The following is an 11,175-nucleotide window of genomic DNA, read 5'->3' on the forward strand; positions in this document are numbered from 1 at the left end:
GGCTGTTTTTCTAAAAGATCTGCTCTAGGAATTATTTAGGGGAAGTTCTATGGTCCATGCTATACAGGAGGTCAGCCTACCTGATCACAGTGGTCCCTTCTGGCCTTGGAATCCATGAATTTGAAGCTGATGAATAAAGGTGTGTTGCCCTAACTCTGTACAGAGAGATTTCCCAACTGCCCTGAGTTTGCTTCTGGGATGGGGAGTACTGGGTACATTTTGCTTTGGTAAAACAGACCTCATATGCTCATCTGGTGGCTCCACTGGAGAACAACAGTCAACGATTGTTACCAGCTATTCCAGTAGCCAAAACAGTAGAGGCCAGTGCTCTCAAGTTCAAACCCTACTCATAATCCATGCAGAGGATCATTACAGACACTCCAGAGTTACCCTCAAAATATCCATGGCGCCATTGTATTGCACCCAGATAAGTAGTGGTTCTTTAGAAGCCTGGTGCATCACTTATGTGGTTTAAAGGGTGAATGGACAAAGTCCTAGAAAGTATACTCTAGGGGATAATCATGAGGATGGATTTGATGATCTAATGGGTCTTCCCTGCCATCTGCCACTGGGAGTCAGTCCAAAGGGCTCTCTTTCAGGCTCATCTGTAGTAGCTAATGCAACATTATTTCCAGAGTTAATTCCCATTGTAAATGACAGCATGAATGTTGTGTGGGAGATAAGGATCTCTGGATTCTCTGAAGGCTGCTGGGTCTTATTAACACTTGGGTCGCTGCCATGATTTAATGTTTAACTTACACAAACGATCTGGGAGAGCCATAGTCTGCAATCGCTTAATCGCAATGCAACATATGCAACAGTAACCGTCAGCCACCCTTTGAAGGCGTGCTTGGTGGCGAGGCCAAGGGTTAATCTTAGACTTTGAAATAGTTAAACTTACTGTTTTGGAAAGGAAAAAAATGAGCAAGAGAGTCCAGCTCCTGGCTCAGGTGTGTTCTCTGCGCTGGCAATTCTTTGCATTATTCTGTATTTAGGGGCTTGATCCTGCTCCTATTGAAGTCAATGGCAAAACTCCCATTGGCTTGAACGGCGGGGAAAGGGGCGGGGATCAAGCCATTAGTCAGAATAGGGACATAGGATGTAGAGATGGGTCCCAGCTCTGAAGTTCAGATTTAGATCTGAACTTTGCCCCCAGCTGATTAGGGGGCAGAGTGAGGGGGTTCAGCTGTGGGCTTCTGGATTAGCCCCATCTCTAGCATTACCTGCTGGATACAAGCTTTTTAAAAGAAGGTAGCTCAGACTCTCACATTCACAATGTAGCACATGGTGTTTTCCAGCTGGCAGCTCATCAGTTAATCCTGTAACTCAATGCAGTGAGTTAGACGCCGAGGCTGGGAATGCAGCATCCTCTCCTTAAAAGAATGAGCCCTTGTCACAGCTCTGGGGGTGCTGGCAGGCCCCTCCAGCTGCACAGACACTGAAAAATCCTTAGCTTGCCCACATCTACCAAAGCAGGGGGGCTCTATGACACAAATAGAGTTAAATAGTTCACATTTGTTTGCCAGGGATGGGGCCCTTGGCTCCCACTCCCTGAGTCCCTTCAGTATGGTCTCAGATCTGGGGTAGAAGGTAGTGGTGCCAACTGCCTAGTGGGTCATCCTGCGGTTTGCCAAACCTACCTTTCCTGGCCAGTGTGCCAGCATTGGTTCCTTGTAGACTTAGAGTGTGGCTGGTAAATGGCCTTCCTAGGGGTAGTATCCTGGAAGGCTCCCAGGGGTCTCCCCTGGGAGCAGTAGAGCTGCCATCTGCTGTCTCCCAAGGCTGGCCAGCAACAGCTGGGAATGTCCTGCGTTTAAGCCTTTATTCCGCTTTTGACATGACTGACAGGGCCAGCAGGGCGGAGCCAGCCTTTCCCAGAGCTGCTCTTTAACCCCTTCATTGCCAGTGCAGGGTTTATACACCCCATCACAGACCTATGGGGATTTTTGGTTCATTAAAAAAAAAGGTAACAGGCCTATGCAAGGATTGCTTGGGAATTTCCCCATTTATCAAAAGTGGATACTACTACTTATTCCTTCCCCAGGGGTGTTGAGGGATAATTGGTTAACTTTGTAGAGTGGATGCACTTTGAAATCGGCAAATAAAAGTAGCTGTTTATCTATGTGCAAAGGTAGTGAACTAAATTTATAGAGCAGTGAGGAAACACTGTTCAGATCTCATACAAATAATCACACCACTACTTTCATTTTGTTTTTTTATTCCCCACTTATTTTTGTACCTTAGTTGACAATGACCCACATTTCATCATCCATCTGCTAAAGAGCCAGGAGAACATCTGCTTCAATATTGACTCAGAGCCTGGAAAGATCCTGAACTTGGTTTCAGATCCTGATTCTGGTAAGAGAACATGAATAGCTTCCACTTATATAGCACTATGCATCCTAAAGGATCTGAAAGGCCATGGTTTGGGGAAAGGAATATGTGCCAGATTCACTGTGATGATTCTTGCTTTACTGACTGCTGTCAGTTCTAATCAAGCCAATTTTCCTCTGACCTGAGATGGAGTTCAATGCAACTACCCCTAATTTATGTAGATGTAAATGAAATCAGCATTAGAGCACACTCAAGTTGCAGAACAAGCTTGCTGGGCTTAATCTCAATAATATGAATACTTAGCCGGAGCGTGGTATTAGTTCCCTGGAAACTGGCGCGATGCTTGTAATGTTCTCTACGTAACACTGACATTAAGTAATCTACAGGGAAAATTCTTCCTATGTACTTGGCTTCCCAGTATTGCTCTTTGCCTGTCAAAACTGGCAGTCTTCTCTGTCTGGATTGTGGTTTTGAACAAGTAGTCTATTAGTAACTTTCCATCAGCAACTCCGTACAGTCCCTAAACTGCCAGCTGGCACTGGACTGAGCAATGGGTGAGCCTGGGCAGTTAGATGAAAATAGAAAAAGCTCACACCTTCTTACAACCCTGGCTGCTACCACGTTAGGAAATTCAAGCGAGCACCATAACATGCCTACAATGTCGTGATCAGCTGGTAAATTGTAGAGATTACACAAGCACACACTTTGGCTCACTTGCAGACAATAGAATTAATGATATCTAATGTGTTCCATTAACACTGATCTTTAGGATAGACATGGATAGACTTCTGCAGGTGCACCAAGAATATCTTATCCGTTCCACTGGAAACCTGCCGCTGTGGGGCTGCGTTTCTTTCATTTGCACTTTCAGTTGAGCATAAAGAAGAAAGAAGCAGGAGAAAGAGAAAGGAAAAAAGTCGTCGTCTTTGGGGCCAAGCAGAAAATTAAATTAATAACTAAGTCCAAAAACTGCGCATTGGGAAGTGGCCTTCTCTGCTCAAAGCACTTTAGTTTTTATGATTTGTTTGTCTTCTATGACTTATTCAAGTCTCTGGATTACATGGCAAACTCATGGAAAACATCACATCCTCTACTTTTCTTAGGGATCGTGATCAACGGGCAGCTCACTGGGGCCAAGAAGCGTGAGAATAAAAAACTGAGCACCTATTTTGGCAAAATTGGATTCTATTTTAAAAACAAAGGCCTGAAAGTAGAGATCAGCACAGAGATGATCACCCTGAAAGATGGATCTTACAGCACCGCGCTGTCCTGGTCCGACACAGGAAGCATCATTCGGAAAAGGTAAGAGGAGGCGCATTTCCAATGTACTTTGTGGAAACGATTTGGAATGTGTGGATCCAAGGGCAAGAATTACCCCTGAACATCCCTGGGGAAATGAGCCTGGCTTGGCTTTCTAGTCATTCCTCAAAATGAAAACAACAATGTCCTGGTTCAGCCACTGAGCAGCCGTATGTGTCAAAGTAGCGCAGTCATCACTGTGGCTAGAGATGCTAATATTTCTTATTTGTTTTGCAGTAGAATTCAGGGACCCAATCAGGGATCAAGCCCCCACTGTGCTAGGCGCTATACAAACACAAAACAGAAGGACAGTCCCGGCCCCCAAACAACTTACAGTCTAAGTCTAACAGGGGGAAATGGATGGATGCAACAAACTAATGGGAACAGCACCAGGAAATAATAGCAATCAGCGTGATAAGCAGTGGGCTCGACAATGAAGCCATTATGGACAGTTTATGTTTATGAATAATTAAGGCACCTTGATCTTTATTGTATTGACCCTACATTGCCATAGTGAATGAGCCCGGTGCTAGGCAGTAGGATCTTGTTAGTTCTCACCTTGACTCTGCCACTGAATTTGCTATATAGAGCTGGGCAAGTTAGTGAACTTCTCTGCCTCAGTTTCCAAATGTGAAAAAGGAGAGGTTATCACACTCACCCTTGCACGGATTTGTTGGGCGGTAATGAAAGCTCTGGAAATCCTCATTAAAAACTGGGACTCATTGGGTACCACATTCTTCACACGTCATTGTGCACAGCAAGCGAAGTGCCTCAGCTGAACCAGGGACACGGCTCTCATTTCTGTTTTATGCTTCCACTAGGCTGCTTGTGTCTGTGAAGAAAGACCGCAGGGTCACTATCACCATGGACACGGAAATGTCGTTCGTGGTTTTGCTTCACCGCGTGTGGAAGAATCACCCAGTCAACGTTGATTTCTTAGGGATCTACATTCCCCCTACAAACCGGTTCTCACCCAGCGCACATGGGCTGATAGGTAAAGCCGTGCGGCCGGGTGGATCTGCAGGAGGAGGGACGTGATTCTATTGGTTTTGGCTAGAACTCTGTGTGCTGGGGAAGAAGGAAATCATCAACGAGAGGAGAAAAAAAAATCCATATCTAGAATAGTCGTGTTTAATTTGTCATCAAAATAATGAATTGGCTTTCCCATGAGAAATCTTCCTTTAGGACCTGAATGGTTCTTCAGCTAACAACATTCGAACACTGGGCCAAATCCGCCTCTGGTGTAAGTGGGGGTAGCACCATTAAACTCAATGAAGCTATGCTGATTTATAGAAGCAGAGGATTGGCCCCCTGTATTTTAGGGCCAAATTCTGCCCTCATTTATGCCAAGACCAGCAGTGTGCTCAGCAGGTGGCCTTTCATATCTACTTAACTTCCAGAGCTCAACGCTCAGTTTTATGATAGTGTATCAATAGTCACAGGGCATGTAATGAGATAAGGCCCTTTCTCCACAGGCATTATAATCCGAACAGAGGACAGAAAAAAGGTCTAGACAGTATTTGGTCCTGCCATGAGGGCAGGGGACTGGACTCGATGATCTCTCTAGGTCCATTTCCAGTCCTAGACTCTATGAAAGTAATAGCACAGTTAGGTATGTTAGTTCCAAGGTGATTTTAATTATTTACTTGCTGCCACTTAATATGAGACACCACAGAAGGTGTGACCAAGTCAGTGGATAGACTTAGCCATCCAGACAAACCTTTCTTTGTACATCAGCGGATGGTCAAAACTCCAGTTTGGTGCTTCTGTGCAGGGACGGCTCCAGGCACCAGCACGCCAAGTGCATGCTTGGGGCGGCAAGCCACAGGGGGGCGCTCTGCCAGTCGCCACGAGGGCGGCAAGCAGGTTGCCTACGGCGGTATGCCTGCGGAGGATCCGCTGGTCCCTCGGCTTCAGCAGACCTCCCGCAGGCTGCCGCTGAATCTGTGGGACCGGGGACCTCCCACAGGCAAGCCGCTGAAGGCAGCCTGCCTGCCGTGCTTGGGGCAGTAAAATACCTAGAGCCACCCCTGCTTCTGTGCGACTATGCGACTCACCAAACCCAGCATGAAGCATGTGAAAACCAAAGAGAAATCATTCTCGGTCCCCAGCGTTCAATTGTGGAATGGATTTGTAGAATAAGTCAGGCTGATCTGGAGTCTGACCACTTGCAGGGCGTCTGCTCTGTGACCAAGCCTCCCCACCCCAGCCAATTGGTTAAGGGAGAGTAGAAGAAGAAAGAATTAACGACCCCCCCACATCCCCCACGCCTCACAGCTATGTTTTTCCCCAGCAGAGTCCCCTCTCTCAGGGAAGAGGGAAGAGCAGAAGGCTCCTGATACCTACTGGAGATCTTGCCCTCTGCAAATCTAATGTACCTGACAACCATTTCCATACCACAGTAATGGGGGATGCCCTGAGATGGAAGGGTTCTTTCCTGTGCAGGTCACCTTTAAAAACAAAACGAAAACACCCTCACCCTTTTTAAAATTCAGGAATCCCTAGGAAAGTTCCACAGCAGAACAGAACTAGTCAGCATGAGCTTGCCTTACTGATCTTCCCAGCCCCACTCTGCTTAAGCAGAATCAATCAGCTGGCTCTAAAGCAAAGTGCCTATCTACACAATGTGGAAAGTCCCAGCGCATTACAAAGACCAATTCGCATGCTTGGGATTGTTGATTTTTAAAATGTGCTACACAACGACTTAAAATGTGATGGCTGAAGGCCATGACATGCAAGCAGTTTTAACCTTCTCTTTGGCCAGGCCAATTCATGTCTGAACCAGAAGTGCATATCTACAGTGAAAGACCCGGTCGGGATCCAGAGAAACCAGAAGCAACCATGGAAGTGAAAGGACACAAACTAACTGTCACCAGGTAGGAATTCTGAGCAAATTCAACCAAGAAAAATATCAGACCCTAAAATGTTTGGTAACCTCCCTTCTGAATGTAGTCAATGGAAATATCTTTAATTACATAGTCCTTCACTAACAATGACTTTTTAGCTCCCCCCCCTCCCAAATTTCCTCTGCTTACAAATAAAGCATGTTTTTTTCCTAACTGTCAGTACAGCAGACCCAACGCAGCACTGAAAGTCAAGCTGGGTTCTTTCGTGTTTGTGTATCACCGCTAGTAATAAAAAACCCACTGACTAAATTCTGCCCTTCATTACAACTATGGAACCCCCATTGCCTATGTCCTCCAAAGTCTTGGTTGGTCAGTCAGCTACATGGTGTACTCTCTGCACTAGGGGGTCCATGGAAACCCTCTGTGTTGCTGCGAATACATGGCTGTGGCAGGACGTGCTGGGTGGGAACCAAGGAGCAGCTACTCTGTGCACTGGATTTCACTCTGAATATTAGCCCAGAATGTAATGCTGGTCTCAGGAGGAGATTAGCACGATGGGAGAGCTAATGGCAGCATGACTCCTCAGTGGACGGTATTGCAAGTAGGGAGGCCAGGGGCTTCTGAACAGTAAGACTAGAGCAGGATTTCCTTATGAATCTGCTGCTTTTAGGCTACGCCAACTCAGCAGGAAACCTCTGCCCTGTTTTTAGGAGGAAGCACGGTAGGAATGCTGCAGGTTTCAACTTGAAGCTCATGAAGACTTGGCTTTGTGGGGGGTTTTCTCAGGCAGGGCAACTACTGCACTTTGCTCTCTGGAGCTTCTTGTGGGAGCACAAACCTACACATTGCAAAGCCTGTCAGTTATATCCTTTACCTTCCTGGGGGAAACAAGACAGTGGCGTGCCTCTTCAGGAGTCAGAAATACCTACCGTTCTCCCAACTAGTACAGCTTTATACCTCGCTTGCAAGTGAGAATACATGTGGTCTGAACAAGGTATCCCAAATCCAGCAAGGAATGCAGAACAGAACACAGTCCCTACAGAGCGGGAACGCACAACAAAGGGCCAGATCCTAGGAGATCCAACACCACATGGAAATCCACTGGCTACGCCCGTACTGTTACCATCCTAGGCAGATGGATGCGGAGATCTCCGCCTCACACTGGTGATGGCAGAGTTGTCCTATGCAGTAGACCCACAACTTTCAGCCCTAGCTTATTCATTTAGGGCCCAGTTGTGCCAACCTTGTTTGTTGTAATCAGCGGGACTGTGGGTGTAGTAAAATACCATTCAGCGTGCTCCAAGGTGGCACAACTGGGTCCTTACTCCACCGTCAAAGTTACGGACTTCACCTACTGGCAGAACACACCTGGCCAGTTGGTTTCCTACATTCTCCCTGCTCTTGCCACTTGACAGTTCTGAAGCTTTGTTAGCAGCACATACATTACACTGGGGTTTGAAGCTTATTTTTCATGGGAATGAAACATAAAACGACAGCAAGGACTCTCCATGTAGCATATAACGGGGGGGCGAGGGAATGATATGGAAATCCAGCTCCGTAGGATCCTTCAGGTTGAGTATCTTCCAGCCAGCATAGTCAGTGCTCCTCCGCACAGGTGGTCTACATCGTCAGGGCCTGATTCTGACTCTCATATAGTATCGTATTCCGCTAACAGTCCCTCTGGAGTCAATGGAGCTACTTGTGGAGAGGTATTACCTAATGCAAGGGTGTCGGACTCTGGCTGTCAGCGAGCAGCCTGGCTTACTGCAGCTTCACTTCCAAAAGCCACAGTTCATGTGATTTTTCTCACTGTTCTTTTAAGTGGGTGAGGTGGCATCAAACATCTGCTGCCTCCATGCTCAGCCCCACATGGCAGCTGAAATACATCCCACGGAGGCAGGTACAATCGCACAGCTTCAGTTACCCCTACAGCTTGCAGTCTGGTTTGTGTTACGCTTTTATGGAGGTAGGAATCTTCTATCATTCAAATGGAGAGGCCAGATGATCAGCCCTAGGTGCATGGAGGCAACTCCTGCTAAAGTCAGACTATTGATGTTCAGGCCCTATTGCTGCATTACCTGGTCTACTTGTACCATCACCACCCATCATCTTTGTTGCTCTCTCTATTGCAGTGGGTTGCAGAAGGACTACAGGACAGACCAAGTGTTTGGAACCAATGTGCACTGCTGGTTTGTCCACAACAGTGGGAAGGGTTTCATTGATGGCCACTATAAAGATTATCTTGTTCCCCACCTGTACAGCTTTCTGAAGAACCCCTGAATAGCTACAGGCTCAATCAATTTGTAAAGAAAAAAAAATCCCCCCTCTGCCCCCACCCAGACAAATATTCAGACTCCTTGGTGTTCCCAGCGTAACAAGGCGGGCAAGTATAATGAAAGGTGGCTAGCAGGTATCTAACTTAAGGGGCCATTGCTCCATGAAAGAGTGTTTCAAAGTGAAGTGCGATGTGGTAAAACACAGCAGGTAGCTTTCCTGTATGTAATGAATATAAACATGTTTAAAAGCTTATTATAATAAAGCTACTTGTTGGAATTGAGTATTGTCTCCTCCTTGCAATGTATGATTTGAGTTGCTATCACTCGATTGACTATTTCAAATAAAAGATTTTTCAGAAAGCTTGTAAAAGTGATGCAAAGGTATTCTCTCTCGTAGTTTATGGCAATCAAATACAGAATAATATTTAGTGCTTCCATACCACTTCACATCAGCTAAACACTGCAAACTAGCTAATGTAGCCACCATTAAAGAATTATATGTCAATTTCAATTTTCATACACAAGAATATAAATCAGCTAACTGAGGGAGAAGGTTGTGCTCCAACTACAGAAAATGACCAGGACAGAAAGCTTCACTCCTATCAATTGGGCTTCTATCACCACAGTCATCCTTTCCATTTAACTGAAGCACAGCCATTTCTAAATGTGATTCCTGACTAAAGAAATAAGCTACTCGTGGGGTAATGGAATTGAGCTGGGCTTTCATTTCAGCATGGAAACAGGTGCATCGTACAAGTCAGCGTAGGCAATACCAATTTTATTTAATGCATACAAAATATTGGAACTACAGAAACAAACCTAAATTCACACATGCTCTGCAATATTAACCAATTAAAATTCACAGTGAAGATGTCAGTCATGTTGCACAGAAATATAACCTGGACTTCCTTCTGGAAGGTATCAAGGGGAGTTCCCAACACAAAAGAGAAATGCCACAATTCAGTAAATGGAAATACTGTAACAGCATCAAGTATTTCAAAAGCCAGCTTTGAAAATCTTCTTAAATATGCATATTATTTAGTAAATGTGCGAGTCCAGCTTCAAAATGGAGGAGTGGACCATTTGAACTCAAGGAATGAGGGTAGGGAGCCCAAGATTTTTTTTTAAATGCGTACCCGAAGTTAGGCTCCCGAATTGGTATTTAAGCACCTAAATCAGTATCTCTCAAACTGGGGTCGCTCCTTGTGCATGGAAAGCCCCTGGCGGGCTAGGTCAGTTTGTTTACCTGCCCCTGCCGCAGGTCCAGCCGATTGCAGCTCCCACTGGCCAAGTTTTGCTGCTCCGGGCCAATGGGGGCTGCTGGAAGAGGCACAGGCCAAGGAACTTACTGGCCGCCACTTCCAGCAGCTTCCATTAGCCTGCAGTGGTGAACCGCGGCCAGTGGGAGCTGTGATCAGCTGGACCTGCGGACAGGGCAGGTAAACATACCAGCCTGGCCCGCCAGGGGCTTTCCCTGCACAAGCAGCGACCCCAGTTTGAGAAACACTGGCCTAAACAGATGACCTGATCTACAAAAGTGCTGAGCGTCCAAAAGTTTCCATCGAAGTTAATGAGACAGCTCCGTGCTTTTGAAATCAGTTCACATAATTAGGTTCCTGAAGCCCAACTTCAGGTACCCTTCTCTCCACCTCTGCCCAGTCTTGGCCAGGTTCTCCTGAAATTGTTCCTTGCTTTACTCCATTCTAGCATGTGGCCTTGAGCAAGTCATTTTTCTTTCTGTACTTTAGCTTCCTCTGTCTCTAAAACAGGGATGCTACCGCCTGTCTAGCTCTCCGCCACGCTGGGAGGAATAAAGAGTTTTGAACAAGTGGGAAGTATCGTTTTATGTAAAACTTTCTTAAAACAAACTCACCTGCAACAGATTTTTTTCAAAGCCACTTTTTGTTACTGCTTTGCAGTGCATCACCTCTATTCCTGGAGTCAAAAGGAGCCATTTTATCTGCAACTGCAATGCTATCTCAGAAACAATTCATTGCAGTAGATCTACTATTTCACCGGCAGGGGTCCCCTTGAGACCACAAATTCAATAGCATGCAAGACAGTGAGAGTGCCCTTTATTACTAACATGGTGCCCTGAACTTTCAGCTTGCTCAGATAAGAGGCACAGCTAACGCACACATCAGCACAGCATCCTGCACTGTCTAACCATTAGACTAGAGAAAGAAGGAGATTTGCATGTTAATCAAGAACTCCACAGTCAGATCTTTTCAAGGAAACTCGCTCAGCCTAAAACTGCCGAGGCAAGAAAGAGCAGAAGGTTAGAGATTTTTATTTTTAATCAAGACTAAAACTGGATTCTCCAGCCAGCCTACCCCAACCCCCACTGAACACTGTCCCCAGTGTTCTCCGCTGTAAACGAGCCCTTGGCAGCCTCTAACCCCCCAGAATATGCTACCAGC

General features: G+C 46.0%; 1 protein-coding gene across 1 annotated transcript in view; it reads left to right on the top strand.

Moving 5' to 3' along the window:
* ITIH2 (inter-alpha-trypsin inhibitor heavy chain 2) overlaps positions 1-8,823 on the top strand; it is a 38,185-nt gene extending 29,362 nt beyond the window's left edge. The window contains exons 17-21 of the mRNA XM_050936834.1: positions 2,245-2,358; positions 3,438-3,636; positions 4,455-4,627; positions 6,398-6,509; positions 8,612-8,823. Coding sequence (XP_050792791.1) covers positions 2,245-2,358; positions 3,438-3,636; positions 4,455-4,627; positions 6,398-6,509; positions 8,612-8,759 — 746 coding nt within the window. The 3' untranslated portion in view covers positions 8,760-8,823. The remainder of the gene's footprint in view (positions 1-2,244; positions 2,359-3,437; positions 3,637-4,454; positions 4,628-6,397; positions 6,510-8,611) is intronic.
* The last annotated feature ends 2,352 nt before the right edge of the window (positions 8,824-11,175 follow it).

This window comes from Gopherus flavomarginatus, chromosome 1 (genome assembly GCF_025201925.1).
Source record: "Gopherus flavomarginatus isolate rGopFla2 chromosome 1, rGopFla2.mat.asm, whole genome shotgun sequence".
Lineage (NCBI taxonomy): Eukaryota > Metazoa > Chordata > Testudines > Testudinidae > Gopherus > Gopherus flavomarginatus.